The sequence below is a fragment of the Gymnoscopelus microlampas genome (assembly GCF_963454915.1).
Source record: "Gymnoscopelus microlampas genome assembly, chromosome: 2".
In the NCBI taxonomy this organism is placed as follows: Eukaryota; Metazoa; Chordata; class Actinopteri; order Myctophiformes; family Myctophidae; genus Gymnoscopelus; species Gymnoscopelus microlampas.
Genome location: NC_139939.1, coordinates 61108550 through 61130877, shown reverse-complemented (window position 1 = coordinate 61130877; position 22328 = coordinate 61108550). Strand labels below are relative to the sequence as shown.

The window sequence follows — 22328 nt, the reverse complement described above, 5'->3', positions numbered from 1 at the left end:
AAATGGTAGTAAACGGTAGTAAATGGTAGTAAACGGTAGTAAATGGTAGTAAATGGTAGTAAACTGTAGTAAATGGTAGTAAACGGTAGTAAACTGTAGTAAACGGTAGTAAATGGTAGTAAACGGTAGTAAACGGTAGTAAACTGTAGTAAACGGTAGTAAATGGTAGTAAACGGTAGTAAATGGTAGTAAACGGTAGTAAACTGTAGTAAACGGTAGTAAATGGTAGTAAACTGTAGTAAATGGTAGTAAATGGTAGTAAACTGTAGTAAATGGTAGTAAATGGTAGTAAATGGTAGTAAATGGTAGTAAATGGTAGTAAACTGTAGTAAATGGTAGTAAACGGTAGTAAACTGTAGTAAATGGTAGTAAATGGTAGTAAACTGTAGTAAATGGTAGTAAACGGTAGTAAATGGTAGTAAACGGTAGTAAATGGTAGTAAACTGTAGTAAATGGTAGTAAATGGTAGTAAACTGTAGTAAATGGTAGTAAACGGTAGTAAACGGTAGTAAATGGTAGTAAACGGTAGTAAATGGTAGTAAACGGTAGTAAATGGTAGTAAATGGTAGTAAACTGTAGTAAATGGTAGTAAACGGTAGTAAACTGTAGTAAATGGTAGTAAATGGTAGTAAACTGTAGTAAATGGTAGTAAACGGTAGTAAATGGTAGTAAACGGTAGTAAATGGTAGTAAACGGTAGTAAACTGTAGTAAACGGTAGTAAATGGTAGTAAATGGTAGTAAACGGTAGTAAATGGTAGTAAATGGTAGTAAATGGTAGTAAACGGTAGTAAACTGTAGTAAATGGTAGTAAACGGTAGTAAACGGTAGTAAACGGTAGTAAACGGTAGTAAATGGTAGTAAATGGTAGTAAACGGTAGTAAATGGTAGTAAACGGTAGTAAACTGTAGTAAACGGTAGTAAATGGTAGTAAACGGTAGTAAATGGTAGTAAACGGTAGTAAACTGTAGTAAACGGTAGTAAATGGTAGTAAACTGTAGTAAACGGTAGTAAATGGTAGTAAACGGTAGTAAACGGTAGTAAATGGTAGTAAACGGTAGTAAATGGTAGTAAACGGTAGTAAATGGTAGTAAACGGTAGTAAACTGTAGTAAACGGTAGTAAATGGTAGTAAACTGTAGTAAACGGTAGTAAATGGTAGTAAATGGTAGTAAATGGTAGTAAATGGTAGTAAATGGTAGTAAACGGTAGTAAACGGTAGTAAACGGTAGTAAATGGTAGTAAACGGTAGTAAACGGTAGTAAATGGTAGTAAATGGTAGTAAATGGTAGTAAACGGTAGTAAACGGTAGTAAACGGTAGTAAATGGTAGTAAATGGTAGTAAATGGTAGTAAATGGTAGTAAACGGTAGTAAACGGTAGTAAACGGTAGTAAACGGTAAATGGTAGTAAATGGTAGTAAACTGTAGTAAACGGTAGTAAACGGTAGTAAACGGTAGTAAATGGTAGTAAACGGTAGTAAACGGTAGTAAACGGTAGTAAACGGTAGTAAATGGTAGTAAATGGTAGTAAATGGTAGTAAACGGTACCTTTCCGATGCGTTTCCCTTCGACTTTCAGAGCCTTCATCTTAGAGAAGTAGTGGTAGTAGGTCACTACGTAGGTGATGACTGACTTCTCATCTGGATGGTCCAAGTTGATGTCTGAAACACAGAAAAAGATGTATTTATGTATTTATGATACAGTATGTACATTACAAACATCAGCAGTAATAACTACATAACCAATACTAGTAGCAATAAGTACAGTAGTAGCCATAGTAGCAGCTGTCGGTACAGCAGCCCAATTCCCCCCAAAAACTACTAGACCAATTCAGAAACAGACCCAAAAGGATAACTGGATCCAGACCCAAACCGACGGCTACGTTCAGACTCAATGCCTCGCCTGACAGTATATCTGCAGCTTCAGTGGCGTGCACAGACATTTTGAGGGGCAGGTGCTCGAGTAAATTATACCTTTTTTTGTTTACTTGGTCTGCTCTTTTTTCCCTCTATACCTATACCTCTTTGCCAAAAATAGCCGATCTACAAGCTCACAACGCCTCGCAGCGCGAGGCGTTGTGAGCTTGTAGATCTGCTATTTTTGGCTAAAGTTCTCCTCAGAAAAGCCATGCTAGGTTTTCGAGTGGTTATGGTAAAAAGAAAAATCATATCACATAAAGAATTGGCCGACCCCCTGTAGTAACTCTGAGGACCCCCTAGGGGTCCCGGACCCCCTGTTGAAGACCCCTGCTGTAAACTGAAAAAAAACCCAACTTTTTTGTCTTTTTTTGCTCTAGCACCACCTAGAGTCTATCTGTGCACGTCCCTGTGCAGCTTTCATTTTAGACAGTATATCTATGTTGGTGAGGCAGCAGTACTAGGAGTAATAAGTATTAGAGATACTAGTAGTAATAAGTATTAGAGGTACTAGGAGTAATAAGTATTAGAGGTACTAGTAGTAATAAGTATTAGAGATACTAGTAGTAATAAGTATTAGAGGTACTAGTAGTAATAAGTATTAGAGGTACTAGTAGTAATAAGTATTAGAGGTACTGCAGTACCTTCAGCGTCCAGCAGGGAGGTGAGGCCCAGGTGTTGTTCTGCCAGATTGAAAGCATTCTGCAGGTTGTGATGAGCGTTGGACTTCTTCAGTCTGTCAAAGTCTATCAGATCCGGCCTGTATGCAACACACACACACACACTGCAGTTAACACAACTACACAACACACACACACTGCAGTTAACACAACTACACAACACACACACACTGCAGTTAACACAACTACACAACACACACACACTGCAGTTAACACAACTACACAACACACACACACACTGAGTTAACACAACTACACAACAAACACACACTGAGTTAAGTGTTCATTTGTAAATATAGCCCTTTTAACATGTTTCTTTTTTGCTCCTAATAAAATGGTATTGAAGCTGTTTTGTAAGAAAAGCTCTAAATAAGTCTGATGTATTATTATTATTATTAGACCTGAGGACGCTTTTAAAAAGGCTTTTCTGAAAAAGTATTTAAACTGTAGTATCTACAGTACAAGCTCATAGCTTGTAGCTATTTTCTTTTTAATCTTGAAACTGTGTGCAAATCTTTGAATATATTTTTAAAGCGAACATTTGTCGAATATGTTGTTCTCGCCCTGCGCCTAATGGCTGTACATGGGGCTTTGCTTTGGCGCAGTGGTTCTCAAACATTTTTAATGTCAAGGACCCCCAGTTTGTATTAGGCTACGGACCCCCATTTAATGGCATTTATACCTCTGGGACCCAAATGTATATTATAAAATCAATGTTAATTTAACTCTGAGAGTGTACAAATGGAACCAAATGGACCCGTTAGGGTCCATTTGGTTCCATTTGTACACTCTCAGAGTTACAGAACCATAAGGGTCCATTTGGTTCCTATCCATCATTTAGCTGGGGACCCCCTGAAACCGCCTCAAGTACGCCTGTGGGTCCCCGTACCCCACTTTGAGAACCAATGCTTTAGCGTGAGTGTGGCTTCAGGAAGTAAATTCCTAGCCTCGATCTCCAGGCTTCTAGTTTTTAGTTTTGCTAAAAAATAAAAGCTTGGAAACTCCTGTCCCAGCTGTTGGAACGCAAAAGCGCCTCGCGTCGTCTGATGTGCCGCGCATTATTTATTTTGGGGGCACATGCGCACCAGTTATGTGACCCCTGGTTGTAGCTCAAATCTAAAATGACACGGTATGCGTTCCCAGATTAAATGGGTAAATACATATTGTTGTCGTGCGGCCTCATCCTTCTCAACATATACTGTACATACATACTGTACATACATACTGTACATACATACCTGTGTTTATGGAGCAGAGCGTTGAAGGCCATGCCGTCACGCCAACTAGTGGTGAAGTTGTGGATGTTCACGTTGGGATACCTGGGAAAACAGAGGTTCATGTTAGGACCATAGAATGGACAGAATGACGACAGTGGTTTCTACAGACCATAAATGAAGCCTATTTTTCAACGATTTCAAATCCTCCATCTTTCTAATCCGCATCATATCCTATGCGCACGGAAATGAATGCTATTGGTTGGGTAGCTTGTCAATCAAGAGCGGGGGTGGTACATACATGTTATTTAGCTCTGAGTTAAAGAACACAAAAAGAAAGATTTTGACACATTTTGACAGCAAATTTTAGCTACATTTCCGCGTTGTGAGCTTGTAGATCTGCTATTTTCAGAGTGTGACACCCAAGCACAACCAAACATAAAATGACTTGTCTTAGTTCTACTGGATCTCTTCTCCACTAGTCCATCCCTAACATTTTACTCTAGTTTTTAATTGTTGACGAAATTGTCAATATATTTAGTCATAGCTTTAGTTAGTCATCAAAGGTTCGTTTTATGTAGTTTTTATTTAGTTTTGGTCAGTGAAAAACGGAAGTCGACCAACATTTTTGATCAATAAAATTAACACCGTTTGAAATATCAAGACCTTCAAAGTTAATCATCAAAAAGTTAGAATCCTCCAAAGTTAAAGATCTTTAGTTAAAGATGAAACATCAACATACCCAGCAGTCTTCATCTGACACCAGAGCAGCAGAGCATCCTTGGCCGATCTCTTCTCTTTGTTGTCCTCTGTCTCCACTCTGATGTCCTGAATCTGTACCCAACCAAACACAATAATAACATTACTATGAATCTGTACCCAACCAAACACAATAACAACATTACTATGAATCTGTACCCAACAAACACAATAACAACATTACTATGAATCTGTACCCAACCAAACACAATAACAACATTACTATGAATCTGTACCCAACCAAACACAATAATAACATTACTATGAATCTGTACTGAACAAACACAATAACATTACTATGAATCTGTACTGAACAAACACAATAACATTACTATGAATCTGTACCCAACAAACACAATAACATTACTATGAATCTGTACCCAACCAAACACAATAACATTACTATGAATCTGTACCCAACCAAACACAATAACATTACTATGAATCTGTACTGAACAAACACAATAACATCACTATGAATCTGTACCCAACAAACACAATAACATTACTATGAATCTGTACCCAACAAACACAATAACATTACAATGAATCTGTACTGAACAAACACAATAACATTACAATGAATCTGTACTGAACAAACACAATAACATTACAATGAATCTGTACTGAACAAACACAATAACATTACAATGAATTTGTACTGAACAAACACAATAACATTACAATGAATCTGTACTGAACAAACACAATAACATTACAATGAATCTGTACTGAACAAACACAATAACATTACTATGAATCTGTACTGAACAAACACAATAACATTACTATGAATCTGTACCCAACCAAACACAATAACATTACAATGAATCTGTACTGAACAAACACAATAACATTACTATGAATCTGTACTGAACAAACACAATAACATTACTATGAATCTGTACCCAACCAAACACAATAACATTACAATGAATCTGTACTGAACAAACACAATAACATTACTATGAATCTGTACTGAACAAACACAATAACATTACTATGAATCTGTACCCAACCAAACACAATAACATTACAATGAATCTGTACTGAACAAACACAATAACAACATTACTATGAATCTGTACTGAACAAACACAATAACATTACTATGAATCTGTACCCAACCAAACACAATAATAACATTACTATGAATCTGTACCCAACCAAACACAATAATAACATTACTATGAATCTGTACCCAACCAAACACAATAATAACATTACTATGAATCTGTACTGAACAAACACAATAATAACATTACTATGAATCTGTACCCAACGAAACACAATAACATTACTATGAATCTGTACCCAACAAACACAATAACATTACTATGAATCTGTACCCAACAAACACAATAACATTACTATGAATCTGTACCCAACAAACACAATAACATTACTATGAATCTGTACCCAACAAACACAATAACATTACTATGAATCTGTACTGAACAAACACAATAACATTACTATGAATCTGTACCCAACAAACACAATAACATTACTATGAATCTGTACCCAACAAACACAATAACATTACTATGAATCTGTACCCAACAAACACAACAACATTACTATGAATCTGTACCCAACAAACACAATAACATTACTATGAATCTGTACCCAACGAAACACAATAACATTACAATGAATCTGTACTGAACAAACACAATAACATTACTATGAATCTGTACCCAACAAACACAATAACATTACAATGAATCTGTACTGAACAAACACAATAACATTACTATGAATCTGTACTGAACAAACACAATAACATTACTATGAATCTGTACCCAACAAACACAATAACATTACTATGAATCTGTACTGAACAAACACAATAACATTACTATGAATCTGTACCCAACAAACACAATAACATTACTATGAATCTGTACCCAACAAACACAATAACATTACTATGAATCTGTACTGAACAAACACAATAACATTACTATGAATCTGTACCCAACAAACACAATAACATTACTATGAATCTGTACCCAACAAACACAATAACATTACAATGAATCTGTACTGAACAAACACAATAACATTACAATGAATCTGTACTGAACAAACACAATAACATTACAATGAATCTGTACTGAACAAACACAATAACATTACAATGAATTTGTACTGAACAAACACAATAACATTACAATGAATCTGTACTGAACAAACACAATAACATTACAATGAATCTGTACTGAACAAACACAATAACATTACAATGAATCTGTACTGAACAAACACAATAACATTACAATGAATCTGTACTGAACAAACACAATAACGCTACAATGTCCTCAACACCAGGCTCCACACCATGGGCGACCGGGCCTTCTGCTTTCTGTGGAATTCTCTCCCCGAACACCTGACAGCACCACAGTCCACTGAAGATTTTAAAAATGTACAAAATCCTATCCTTTTTAACAAAGCGTTTTCTTAATTATTCTTGGGCCTTTTTCTTTTTCTGTCTTCGCCCTGTTTTTATCTAGTTTTAATTTGACCCTTTAGTCTAGCCTAGTTGGGTCGAAGGTCATTGTTTTGTGTTCCTATGCTGTTTACAATGTAATGAATTGTTACAATGAATCTGTACGGAACAAAACATATATAACAAGGTGCACACATCCCCACCAGGAGGCGTGTCCTATCCTATCTCCCTCTGTCTTCCTGTCCAGGTCATGTCGGTAACCATGGTTACCTGGAAGCGTGGGACGATGGTCCATTGTGATAGTGTTTGTTATGTTGTGTAGCAGTGTGTAGTACCTGTGTATAGTTGTATTAGTGTTTGTTATGTTGTGTAGCAGTGTGTAGTACCTGTGTATAGTTGTATTAGTGTTTGTTATGTTGTGTAGCAGTGTGTAGTACCTGTGTATAGTTGTATTAGTGTTTGTTATGTTGTGTAGCAGTGTGTAGTACCTGTGTATAGTTGTATGGTTAGTGTTTGTTATGTTGTGTAGCAGTGTGTAGTACCTGTGTATAGTTGTATGGTTAGTGTTTGTTATGTTGTGTAGCAGTGTGTGTTCTGCCCTTAAAAAGGCACTGTTTTGCCCCTGAAAAGAAGTTGTCACTACACACCCCCGTTTTCCCCTTCAACAGACATCCATATACATGAGAACAAAAGAATGTGTGTTGAAGAAGGTGTCAGACTCATTATGAGGCGAACAGTGATTTGAAGAGGTCCTTGACCAGTTGCTCAAATTAATTAGCATCATAAAAGCAGTGATCATCAAAATAATTCAGCATTTTAAATGCCCTTCTTTGTCCCTCTTATTGCCCTGGGAATCCCCTGAAAATGTACTGTCTTGGCGATGGCAGGACATGTGAAGTTTTGAAATCACATCTGTAGTTGTATGGTTAGTGTTTGTTATGTTGTGTAGCAGTGTGTAGTACCTGTGTATAGTTGTATTAGTGTTTGTTATGTTGTGTAGCAGTGTGTAGTACCTGTGTATAGTTGTATAGTTAGTGTTTGTTATGTTGTGTAGCAGTGTGTATAGTTGTATAGTTAGTGTTTGTTATGTTGTGTAGCAGTGTGTAGTACCTGTGTATAGTTGTATAGTTAGTGTTTGTTATGTTGTGTAGCAGTGTGTAGTACCTGTGTATAGTTGTATAGTTAGTGTTTGTTATGTTGTGTAGCAGTGTGTATAGTTGTATAGTTAGTGTTTGTTATGTTGTGTAGCAGTGTGTAGTACCTGGAACCTCAGGATAATGGTCCATATCAGACCCAGGATGAGGCGATGGTTTCCATCTACGATGTCATGAGACCCAACGTTCTCCAGATGAACTCTCTGCTCTTTGAGGAACTGAAGAGCTTTGTCCACGTTCTCCAGACAATGGATACGCATCCTACCTTTAGTGGGCTTAGGCTGTAACACAATAACAACACAGCACATAGACAATACATTATGAACACACTACAACACAATGGATACGCATCCTACCTTTAGTGGGCTTAGGCTGTAACACAATAACAACACACCACATAGACAATACATTATAAACACACTTCGGACTGATCATTTTAAATCTGACTTTTTTGCAAACGGTTAAAGTATTCAATGAATCAATCAAAAATGAAATGACTAATTTGTACCAATTTGTGGAGTTTTGTACCAAAAAAAAATATTTTGAAGAAAACGCAAAATGGTGGAACAACTAGTCAGCCACAAATGGGCGTGGCCTATATGTGGCGTTGCGTTGCGTCATGGTCCAAGGAATCCAGGGAGAAAAAATAATGTGCGACTTACGGTTCAAGAGTTATAGGCCAAAAAGTTAAGCAACCAGTTATAGCGTCACCATGAGGCCAATTTGAAACCTCTGTTCTTGCTCGGCCGACTGTGAGTGAAAAGTTGCAAAGTTTCACGGCAGTCAGACGCTGCATTCATGAGTTGTGGCATTTTGTGCAAAACGTGACCCTCCACAAAACTTTTGAGGCCAATCGTAGCCAATCATAATGGAATATGAAAGATCTGACGCATACATCTGCTACAGAGATAATGTGTAGCGATTTGATTGAGGTTTGAACTAAATCTGTTAAGAGTAGCAGCAAAAAGTTTGTTTAAAAGAAAGAAAATCAACAAAAACAAACATGGAGTTTGCCAAGTATTACAAAAAAAGTAACTAACAAAACGTACAGATGTACTATTCGTGTTAAAGAAACAGAAGATGGACGACGAGACCGAGACGGAATGTGGCGATACGATAACATGCAGCAAAGATTCAAATTGGAATCTGAAAAGACACCTCGCTAGGAAACATGAGGACGTACTTCGCCAACATACTGAGAAGAGATCAAAAGGTTTGTTGTCATTATTAGCCGTTTTGAAATAGGTAATTTGCAAAGGCCAGCTTATAATGTGTAGACCTTGTGACAATTGCACATTATTATTATTATAAGTATTCCACTCGACCTGTGCATGTTATTATATTTGTAAATATACTGTATGTAACATGTTTGAAGCCATGAGGAAATATGAACTTGTCCTATTCACATGAACTGTAACGGGTCTGATTGGGGGGATAATTGAATCATTGATGCCACCCGAGGTTACTAATACAGGGTGTGGTACACAACAGGGGGGGTGAACGAACCAAACCGTTTGTGCACGGAGGAGGAAAGCAGAGACCTGGTAGCGCCAGTTTATACCGTTCTGATACTAAAAGTTTAACGTGACACTAAGCTGCAGCCCAGGTTAAAAGACTTTCGAGCCCAGCGGAGTGGAACCTGCCGTTTCTGACGGGCCGCGGGATCCGAGCGCCGTTGTGGTGTGTTGCCGGTCGGGGTTGGAGCCGACAGAGCCGGTGAGATCAACCCGAGCGTTCTGCTCGTTTATGGAATACAAACTAGAGGGGTACCCCGTCATTTAGTTATTATTTGGGCCGCATCGGGCGGAGAAGACTTTTCTTTTCATTTGGATTATAAGGAACTGTTGCGTCGCGGCAGCGCATCAGAAGAGGACGGTCGCGGGACTGTTTATTTATTTATTTAAACAGCGTGCGTGCATGACAGACTCTTAGATGCCGTGTGTATTTGTTTATTGTTTTTGATAGCATTGTGACCCGCTGGGCTACAAGGGACAGTGGGATTTGTTTGGGAGGGAGGGGCAGTTAAAGTGATTATTGTTTGTTTTTGATTCATTTGTTTGTTTGCTTGTTTATTTTATTTATCAGAGAGAGTAACAGGGACAGAAGTCATTGTGAAAGTGTTCATATTTCATTTAAATACCGTTTGACCTGTCAATTAATACCTGGCTATTATATAAAAAATCTTATCAGTTAAAACACCCACCGATCTCGTTGTTTTTCCTTTTTTGGTAGTAATTATCCTTTCATGTAAAAAGGCAGATTGTTACAACCTAATAAGCATGCATTTGTTTTATAGATAAAGAGGCACAGCAGCAGCAGACAGAGAAACAGAGTGACCACCTGCAAAAGTTTCTCACTGGGGGAAAGGGCCCTACCGTGACACGGGAAAGAAAAAGGGAACTGGATGAATCATTTTTTTAAATGATAGCCATGGACTACGAACCTCTAAGTAAAGGAGAGCGTGATGGAATGCAACACTTTGCCAGTATGGCCCAACCAGGTTACACTCCGCCTTGCTACAACACTGTCCGCGACACTCTTATGCCAAATGCCATGCAAGAGATGGAAACCAAGCTAAGAGATCTACTTGAAAAGGGTGAAGGATTCGTTCTCTCAGCTGACATTTGGACAAATAGGGGAGGGCACAGTTTCCTTGCCCTTGTGGCGAGTTTCATAGATGGGATGTTCAAGGGCCACACAGTTCTGTTAAGCTGTGAGCACATACAGGGGCACCATACCGCAGACCGCATCTACCAAAAGTACGAAAGTGTGCTGAAAAATTGGAACATTCATCGACGTGTGATTGGGGTTGTGCAGTGCCTGGCACTTCCTGACTCCTTCAGAGTCACTGGGTTCCGGTTTCATGACGCAGATTACGTTTCCGGTTCTCATTTTTTTCCCGCGGTCATTTTCGGCCAGAACAGGGAAAGTCACGGTTTTTCACACGGTATACAAAACGAACGGAGAGGTCTACTGCTACTCTCTTTGGTCTGGGTGTGTGTGTGTGTGTGTGTGTGTGTGTGTGTGTGTGTGTGTGTGTGTGTGTGTGTGTGTGTGTGTGTGTGTGTGTGTGTGTGTCTACCAGCCTCTCTCCACTCAGGACCTCCTGTAGTTTGATCAGACTGTGTGTGTGTGTGTGTGTGTGTGTGTGTGTGTGTGTGTGTGTGTGTGTGTGTGTGTGTGTGTGTGTGTGTGTGTGTGTGTGTGTGTGTGTGTGTGTGTGTGTGTGTGTGTGTGTACCAGTCTCTCTCCACTCAGAACCTCTAGTAGTTTGATCAGACTGCGTCCGTCCCTCAGGTCCAGGTAGAGGTCAGTGATCCTACAGGACACTCTGGAGAGGTGAGAGTTCACCCACTTAGTGAAGGTCTTCTTCTGCACCGCCTCCCGCTCATCTAGAGAGAGAGAGACAGGTTACTGTCTGTCTGTCTGTCTGTCTGTCTGTCTGTCTGTCTGTCTGTCTGTCTGTCTGTCTGTCTGTCTGTCTGTCTGTCTGTCTGTCTGTCTGTCTGTCTGACACACACAGACAGACAGACAGACAGACAGACAGACAGACAGACAGACAGACAGACAGACAGACAGACAGACAGACAGACAGACAGACAGACAGACAGACAGACAGACAGACAGACAGACAGACAGACAGACAGACAGACAGACAGACAGACACACACACACACACACACACACACACACACACACACACACACACACACACACACACACACACACACACACACACACACACACAGGTTCCATGTCTCAAACAGCGTTCACATCGAGCACAAACAAAACAATCAAAAGTAGAAAAAGTGTTCCTCGGAGCAGAGGTCTCCTCCAGGTCAGGTGTGGGTCAGCAATGTTCAGGATGGATCAATGAAAAATCAAACAGATCCGGCTTATAGGAAAGGTTATCTTGGGATAAACTTTAGAAACAAGTGACAGCAGTATGTCGATGCATTCACTCTGTATTAAACCTTTGGGACAAATAGCAGCATATTTCTACCAGCTTGTGGAGCAAGCTGGTCTATATTCACTCACGGAGCTAGTAGTGACTTTATCATCACTTTCTCCTCATTGGCTGCCCTTTAACAACACTCTCTCCTCATTGGCTGCCCTTTAACAACACTTTCTCCTCATTGGCTGACCTTTATCATCACTTTCTCCTTATTGGCTGCCCATTAACTCATTCTCTGTCAAGGACGTGTATGACGTGTTTTTTTCCAAAGCCCACACCGCCAAGGATGTGTTTGATGTTTTTTGGTGTTTTCAGTGGTTATCCACTAGATGGTGCTGTTCACATACCTGGGAGTCACCATTGAAGCAAATCAAGTGATCACAAAAAAACGTGTTATTCGATTTGGAAAAATTACTTTTTCTCTGCTTTCTGATGTTTTGGGGCGAAAACCAGCCCTCATTCAACTGTCTATATCTATGGAATGTATTATCACCTAAAACCATCCCTCATTCAACTGTCCATATCTATGGAATGTATTATCACCTAAAACCAGCCCTCATTCAACTGTCCATATCTATGGAATGTATTATCACCTAAAACCATCCCTCACTCAACTGTCCATATCTATAGAATGTATTATCACCTAAAACCATCCCTCATTCAACTGTCCATATCTATAGAATGTATTATCACCTAAAACCATCCCTCATTCAACTGTCCATATCTATAGAATGTATTATCACCTAAAACCAGCCCTCATTCAACTGTCCATATCTATGGAATGTATTATCACCTAAAACCAGCCCTCACTCAACTGTCTATATCTATAGAATGTATTATCACCTAAAACCAGCCCTCACTCAACTGTCTATATCTATAGAATGTATTATCACCTAAAACCAGCCCTCATTCAACTGACCATATCTATAGAATGTATTATCACCTAAAACCAGCCCTCATTCAACTGACCATATCTATAGAATGTATTATCACCTAAAACCAGCCCTCATTCAACTGTCCATATCTATAGAATGTATTATCACCTAAAACCAGCCCTCATTCAACTGACCATATCTATAGAATGTATTATCACCTAAAACCAGCCCTCATTCAACTGTCCATATCTATAGAATGTATTATCACCTAAAACCAGCCCTCATTCAACTGTCTATATCTATAGAATGTATTATCACCTAAAACCATCCCTCATTCAACTGTCTATATCTATAGAATGTATTATCACCTAAAACCATCCCTCATTCAACTGTCCATATCTATAGAATGTATTATCACCTAAAACCATCCCTCATTCAACTGTCTATATCTATAGAATGTATTATCACCTAAAACCATCCCTCATTCAACTGTCTATATCTATAGAATGTATTATCACCTAAAACCAGCCCTCATTCAACTGTCCATATCTATAGAATGTATTATCACCTAAAACCATCCCTCATTCAACTGTCTATATCTATAGAATGTATTATCACCTAAAACCATCCCTCATTCAACTGTCCATATCTATAGAATGTATTATCACCTAAAACCATCCCTCATTCAACTGTCCATATCTATAGAATGTATTATCACCTAAAACCATCCCTCATTCAACTGTCCATATCTATGGAATGTATTATCACCTAAAACCATCCCTCATTCAACTGTCTATATCTATAGAATGTATTATCACCTAAAACCATCCCTCATTCAACTGTCCATATCTATAGAATGTATTATCACCTAAAACCATCCCTCATTCAACTGTCTATATCTATAGAATGTATTATCACCTAAAACCAGCCCTCATTCAACTGTCCATATCTATAGAATGTATTATCACCTAAAACCATCCCTCATTCAACTGTCTATATCTATAGAATGTATTATCACCTAAAACCATCCCTCATTCAACTGTCCATATCTATAGAATGTATTATCACCTAAAACCATCCCTCATTCAACTGTCCATATCTATAGAATGTATTATCACCTAAAACCATCCCTCATTCAACTGTCCATATCTATGGAATGTATTATCACCTAAAACCATCCCTCATTCAACTGTCCATATCTATGGAATGTATTATCACCTAAAACCATCCCTCACTCAACTGTCCATATCTATAGAATGTATTATCACCTAAAACCATCCCTCATTCAACTGTCTATATCTATGGAATGGATAATCGCGGCGGCACACATTTTTTTTTCCAAGTCTACGAGACCCCCCCCCCCCCCCCACATGTCTTTTAAAGACCCCCCTGCGCCTTTTAAAGCGATCGCTGTGAAGAATAATATAATATTCTATGATTTTTCAAAGGTTAGTGAAAACATTCGGAAATCACTGGCAAGGGCAGAGCTATTAGACAATGTTTGTTTCAGTTAATGAGTTAAGCCAATGTGGAGTCAGCAATGCCTTCCCATACTCTGAATGGATGCCTTCCCATACTCTGAATGGATGCCTTCCCATACTCTGAATGGATGCCTTCCCATACTCTGAATGGATGCCTTCCCACACTCTGAATGGATGCCTTCCCATACTCTGAATGCCTTCCCATACTCTGAATGGATGCCTTCCCATACTCTGAATGGATGCCTTCCCACACTCTGAATGGATGCCTTCCCATACTCTGAATGGATGCCTTCCCACACTCTGAATGGATGCCTTCCCACACTCTGAATGGATGCCTTCCCATACTCTGAATGGATGCCTTCCCATACTCTGAATGGATGCCTTCCCATACTCTGAATGGATGCCTTCCCATACTCTGAATGGATGCCATCCCATACTCTGAATGGATGCCTTCCCATACTCTGAATGGATGCCTTCCCATACTCTGAATGGATGCCTTCCCATAGACATATAAAGGTAGACGCCTCCTCTGGCTCTAAAGCGTGTGTATGGCGGACGCACTTCCGCTTCTGGGGGGCAGCTGGAAATTTCCGCGTATGTCACAGAAGGGGGCGTTCAGTAGGCCAATGAGAGGCAGGTGGGGGCGGGACAACTAGATTCTGACAAGTCCTGGAAAAGACGCGCTGTGATTGGCCAGTAGTCAACGCGCTGTGATTGGCCAGTGCCCGTGCCCCCCGGAAATATGGCGGCCACCATACCAAGTACGTCACTCCAATGAATTGCAGAGGCCAATGAGGTATCTAGGTTTCTATATCTGTGTGCCTTCCCATACTCTGAATGGATGCCTTCCCATACTCTGAATGGGCGTCGTCACTGACTGACAGTGCATGTCCTTATTCTGATCCACCTGATCTCCTACATCCTAGCTCCTACATCCTAGCTCCTATATGTTTGGTAACGTTTCTTAAGATGCTAAGAGTCATGATGACGGTACTTTTCAGGGGTTTTAACTCAGGCACAAGCTGGTATAGTATGACCATGTTGTCATTCTTGTTCTAATGTATTTAAAAGCTACTTGTTCTGTTTCTATTCTCGCAGGATTTCTGTGTTTCCACGGCGATGTCCACTCTATACAGATCAGACCTGAGCCGACAGGAAACAGGATGTGGCCAAACAGGAAACAGGTAAACAGGAAGTCGGGGGGGCAGGATGACACAAAGGAACCTTTGTGATGTTTTAATCTGTTGGATGGCCTGGACATTATACTATCTGTGTTTAGTGTTTAACCTGTTAGGACCTGAGGCCGATTCTACACATGTCTTCTACATCATTGGTTCTCAAAGTGTGGTCCGGGGACCCCCAGGAGTCATTGGGGGGGGTTCCAGGGGGTCCCCAGCAAAATGTGTTAATATAGCATCACGATACATTACATTACAGTCATTTCGCAGACGCTTTTATCCAAAGCGACTTATAAGTGCATTCAACATAGGTAGGAAACAAAACTACTAATCACCAGAAGTCTGAAGTGCATTTTCTTCTAAAACAAGCAACTAAGAGTATACCTAGTGCTAAGGTAAAAGTGACATATATCAGTTATACTGTCTTCAACAGATGAGACAAAATAACAAAATCAAATGAGCAAGAGCTAAAACAAATAAGTGTATCAAATAAACAAGATCCAATAAAACAATAAAACAATAAAACAATAAAACAATACAACAAGCGCTCATACAACTAGTTAACAACAGGTAGACCAGGCAGAGAGGAAGGGTAGTGTTTTCTGAAGAGGTGGGTTTTCAGCCTGCGGTGAAAGATGGACAGTGACTCTGCTGTGATAATTTTAACGACTTTAACCTTTGGTACTTTGGCCATTAAAAAATAGCAGATCTACAAGCTATGAGCTTGTAGATCTGCTATTTTTGAAAAATAAAACAAATATATAAAGTTAAAGATAATCAAGATTGTTCAAAAAGAGCAGATCTACAAGCTTGTAGTGTGGCATGATGTGACGCACTAACCCTAACCCTATCACAATATAGATCTATTTAACACGTATTTAAACAAACAAATAGAACCCAAACCACCTTTAAATGTTGCAGAGTTTTAAACTACAGAGTGCTGAGGCTGTTATCAGTGCCTTGCTGAAGGGGAGACACAGAGTAGAACACACACACACACACACACACACACACACACACACACACACACACACACACACACACACACACACACACACACACACACACACACACACACACACACACACACACACACACACACACACAGCAGAAGAACCCCAGACCAGTTTAACCATTAACCATCTGGATAACTGAGGGTTCAAAGGTCAAGACCTACTTCCAAGATCTGTGACAACATCCTGACGTGTGAATCTCACACACACACACACACACACACACACACACACACACACACACACACACACACACACAGGATGTTCTTGACATTCCATTTGTGTGTGTGCGTGCGCGTGTGTTTAGGGCGTGGCTAACAGCTAAGGTTGCTCTAACAAACAGGGTTTCCTTGGGAGTATTTCAGGGACAAACAGCATTTCCGTTTATTGCCTTATTTCAACCAGCAGAGGTCTCTGTGTGTGTGTGTGTGTGTGTGTGTGTGTGTGTGTGTGTGTGTGTGTGTGTGTGTATGTGTGTGTGTGTGTGTGTGTGTGTGTGTGTGTGTGTGTGTGTGTGTGTGTGTGTGTGTGTGTGTGTGTGTGTGTGTGTGTGTGTGTGTGTGTATAAAGATACATGTCATTATTTGTATCATAAATGCAAAACCATTACACTGTCTGTCTGTCTCTCTCTCTGGTCATAAAGCTGCTCTTACTGATGCTCGCCCGCCCACTCAGTCCATGTCAATCATTAACAGGTGAATATGATATTTCATAAGTGTAGGTCAGAGTTCAGTCTACTCTGTACATCAAGTGTTTTATATTTGTGAAGATATTGAATGTTTTGGTGCTATTTTATATGCTGATGAATTGAATACCTAGGACCCCAATGGAAACAAGACCGCAAGGGCTTTTCTTGGTGTTATCCTTTCAGACAAAGTGTTTGACTGTACTCTGTGCTGTTTTTATATTTCTGTCTAATAAAATATTCAATCAATCAATGATTATTACATGAGATCAGAAACCTCTGTCTGACAGCTGTTTGTCTAATATGCAGTGGTGGTAAAAGTAGCAATACCAGAAAATACAAATATTCAAGTAAAAGGCCTGTGTTTAAAATGTACTTGAGTAAAAGTACAAAAGTATTGGCATCAAAATATACTTAAAGGGATATTTTACTTTAAAAAAAACGTTGGGTCATTTTATGGTCTACTCAGGCTTTTGGGAGGACACCCCGAACAGTTTATAAGTTGCTTGATTCAGTATTTAGATATTTGAGATTCATATCAGACACGCCCCCTTCCCCCATTGTAACTTCAAACTCCATTTTAAACATGTTAGATTCATCGAAAACACCTGTCCTTGGTTCTGGTGACTGACATTGTCCTTCAATAACTTTTTTTCATTCATTTTTAATATTCTTTTTGGAAATACAATAAAAACATTAAATACAATAAATGAAAAAAGTAATGAAAAGAACACGCCCCCTCACGTATTAGGAGGGCAGATCTGTTGGTCTGTTTAGTACCACCTTGATAAAAAAAAACAGCTATATTTTGTTGTTTAAACGTATGTATTCACTCATTATACCAAAATCTGTTTTAACTGAAAAGACATTTCATTTCTTCTCGGGTCAAATATTGATATGAGATTAAATTTTGATTAATTAATTACAAAGCCTCTAATTAATTAGATTTTGTTTTAAATCAAGTCCCAGCCCTACTTATTATCTGTGTTGATGTTACAATGAACTACAAATAAGGCCTAGTGTAGCGGTTAGAGCGTCTTTAATGAACTACAAATAAGCCCTAGTGTAGCGGTTAGAGCGTCTTTAATGAACTACAAATAAGCCCTAGTGTAGCGGTTAGAGCGTCTTTAATGAACTACAAATAAGGCCTAGTGTAGCGGTTAGAGCGTATACGTCTTTAATGAACTACAAATAAGCCCTAGTGTAGCGGTTAGAGCGTCTTTAATGAACTACAAATAAGCCCTAGTGTAGCGGTTAGAGCGTACGTCTTTAATGAACTACAAATAAGCCCTAGTGTAGCGGTTAGAGCGTATACGTCTTTAATGAACTACAAATAAGCCCTAGTGTAGCGGTTAGAGCGTATACGTCTTTAATGAACTACAAATAAGCCCTAGTGTAGCGGTTAGAGCGTATACGTCTTTAATGAACTACAAATACGGCCTAGTGTAGCGGTTAGAGCGTACGTCTTTAATGAACTACAAATAAGCCCTAGTGTAGCGGTTAGAGCGTCTTTAATGAACTACAAATAAGCCCTAGTGTAGCGGTTAGAGCGTACGTCTTTAATGAACTACAAATAAGCCCTAGTGTAGCGGTTAGAGCGTACGTCTTTAATGAACTACAAATAAGCCCTAGTGTAGCGGTTAGAGCGTCTTTAATGAACTACAAATAAGCCCTAGTGTAGCGGTTAGAGCGTCTTTAATGAACTACAAATAAGCCCTAGTGTAGCGGTTACAGCGTATACGTCTTTAATGAACTACAAATAAGCCCTAGTGTAGCGGTTAGAGCGTACGTCTTTAATGAACTACAAATAAGCCCTAGTGTAGCGGTTAGAGCGTCTTTAATGAACTACAAATAAGCCCTAGTGTAGTGGTTAGAGCGTCTTTAATGAACTACAAATAAGGCCTAGTGTAGCGGTTAGAGCGTACGTCTTTAATGAACTACAAATAAGGCCTAGTGTAGCGGTTAGAGCGTACGTCTTTAATGAACTACAAATAAGCCCTAGTGTAGCGGTTAGAGCGTCTTTAATGAACTACAAATAAGCCCTAGTGTAGCGGTTAGAGCGTACGTCTTTAATGAACTACAAATAAGCCCTAGTGTAGCGGTTAGAGCGTATACGTCTTTAATGAACTACAAATAAGCCCTAGTGTAGCGGTTAGAGCGTACGTCTTTAATGAACTACAAATAAGCCCTAGTGTAGCGGTTAGAGCGTCTTTAATGAACTACAAATAAGCCCTAGTGTAGCGGTTAGAGCGTATACGTCTTTAATGAACTACAAATAAGCCCTAGTGTAGCGGTTAGAGCGTACGTCTTTAATGAACTACAAATAAGCCCTAGTGTAGCGGTTAGAGCGTCTTTAATGAACTACAAATAAGCCCTAGTGTAGCGGTTAGAGCGTCTTTAATGAACTACAAATAAGCCCTAGTGTAGCGGTTAGAGCGTACGTCTTTAATGAACTACAAATAAGGCCTAGTGTAGCGGTTAGAGCGTCTTTAATGAACTACAAATAAGCCCTAGTGTAGCGGTTAGAGCGTACGTCTTTAATGAACTACAAATAAGCCCTAGTGTAGCGGTTAGAGCGTCTTTAATGAACTACAAATAAGCCCTAGTCTAGCGGTTAGAGCGTACGTCTTTAATGAACTACAAATAAGGCCTAGTGTAGCGGTTAGAGCGTACGTCTTTAATGAACTACAAATAAGGCCTAGTTTAGCGGTTAGAGCGTCTTTAATGAACTACAAATAAGGCCTAGTGTAGCGGTTAGAGCGTCTTTAATGAACTACAAATAAGGCCTAGTGCAGCGGTTAGAGCGTATACGTCTTTAATGCGGACGGTTGTGGTCGACGTCAGATGACCGGGCCCTCACACCTCTGTCCACGTTAGCGGCCAATATTGACCAATCAGAAAAGGGAGCAGAGCTAAGCAGTGGTGGAAAAAGTACTTAGATATTTTACTAAAGTAAAAGTATCAATATTACAATATATAAATTGCAAGTAAAAATCCAGAATTAAAAATTGACTTGAGTAAAAGTACAAAAGTATTGGCATCAAAATGTACTTAAGGTACCAAAAGAAAAAGTAAAATTTGAAAATAGCCGATCTACAAGCTCACAACGCGTCGCATCGCGACGCGTTGTGAGCTTGTAGATCGGCTATTTTCAAATAGCCTAGGTATGAAATAGGGCTAAAGTGGTTACTGTATGTTTCATAATATCATAATTTATATCTGAAAAGCAACTAGTAAATAAAGCTTTCAAATAATTGTAGTGGAGTAAAATAAAAGTACAATATTTGCCTTTGAGATGTAGTGGAGTAGAAGTAAAAGTATTGGAAATTTGAAATACTCAAGTAAAGTACAAATGTCTCCAAATTTTACTTAAATCCAGTACTTAAGTAAATGTATTTAGTTAGCTCCAGTGGAGCTAAGTAACTCTAATGAGGAATAAGGATCTTGAACAGTGAGTCCAGTGAGGCGACTCATGACTCTGTACGACAAACCGCTCAAAAGTTATGTCAAAATGTAGAAACTATGATATATCGACCATTCAGAATAGGGGGTGGGGCTAAGTAACTCAAACGAAGGACGGGGACTCTCAACCGAATCAAGTGGCGCGACTCACAAGTCTGTACAAGAAACCGTTAAAGAGTTATAGCAAAAAATAGGAACTATCAAATATCGATCAGAAGAGGGGGTGGAGCTAAGTAAAACGAACACACGTTTCTTTGGACTCGGATCACAAGTCCTCGTTCTTCATTCAGCTCAAACGTTATATTGAAATAAAGGAAAAAGGTATTTTTCACTTCTTTTTTTTTTGGAATTCAGATGGGGTCTGTGGAGAAATACAATAATTTGACATGTTTGAGGACTGTTTAAACAAAACAAATATAAAAAAATAAATAAAAAAACAACTACACTTAAAAAAAGACCCCAAAAAAAACACAACCCCCAATATTTACGAGGAACTTTACAGGAAAAACAAGCCCAAAGTCGCTTACAATAAGCGGACATGGCAACCCTGCGTAGAACCACACAGAGCCATAAAGAGAGTTCTGACACTAGCGTCGACTCCCATTGTAAGAATGGAATGCGGAAGTGCTCTGTCTGTCTCAATGACATAGTTCCAATGTTTGGAACTATAGCCCATACAGTGGTCACCAGTCCAATCATGCGCGATCTTCAAACGGCCGCCTATTGGCCGCCATAGGACTCCATCAGCGCCTTTAGGTACCTTTTAAAGTTGACGCCCACAGATTCTTAGCGCCTCCCATTGAAATGATCAGAACGTGTAGTGTGGCCGTTAAGCCACGAGGTGGCGCTTGGTACTGAAATGTACTTAAAAAAATTAAGAGTAAAAGTACTCGTTATGCAGAAAGTCCCTTTTCACATGTTGTCAAAATCGTCATGTCATAATAGGCTACATTATAGAAGGTATATGTCTATTTATGAATAGATTAATTTAAGTAAATACATTGATTCATTAATGTAAAAATAATCTGGGCTAATAATAATAATAATAATTATTATTATAATAATAATAATAACTAGGCTACAAAGTATTGGCATCAAACTGTGCTTAGTTCGTTTTCAAATAATTGTAGTTGAGTAAAATAACTTGTGGTTAATGTATGTTTTGTAATAATAATCAAAATGTGCAAAGTAACTTGTAACTAAAGTTTTCAAACACTGACTGCGCATCGCATGCGTCTGTATATAGAGTATTAGTACCTCCTACTCTTCAACACAGATCAAATAGCCAAGTGGTTAAAGCTAAAGTTCGGCGATTGGACGGCCCGTGTTCGAATCCCACGCTATGAACTTGAACTACTTTTTTTTAAAAGCTAGAAACTTGAACCGTGAAGGCCTACGTACTATATGTTCCTCTACAAATTAGACAGCCTAGTGGTTAAAGCTGAAGTCCAGCAAATTAACTGAATAAAAAAATGTCCTGTCCTTAATCAATAAAATGCTGGAAGT

The 22328-nt window shown here is 39.1% G+C and overlaps 1 protein-coding gene across 1 annotated transcript in view; it reads right to left on the bottom strand.

Moving 5' to 3' along the window:
- Positions 1-22328, bottom strand: part of LOC311035572 (spectrin beta chain, non-erythrocytic 1-like) — a 129947-nt gene that overhangs the window by 76369 nt on the left and 31250 nt on the right. The window contains exons 4-9 of the mRNA XM_084043846.1: positions 11414-11565; positions 8281-8454; positions 4551-4642; positions 3833-3913; positions 2559-2674; positions 1547-1659 (exon numbers count right to left, since the gene is read on the bottom strand). Coding sequence (XP_083899972.1) covers positions 1547-1659; positions 2559-2674; positions 3833-3913; positions 4551-4642; positions 8281-8454; positions 11414-11565 — 728 coding nt within the window. The remainder of the gene's footprint in view (positions 1-1546; positions 1660-2558; positions 2675-3832; positions 3914-4550; positions 4643-8280; positions 8455-11413; positions 11566-22328) is intronic.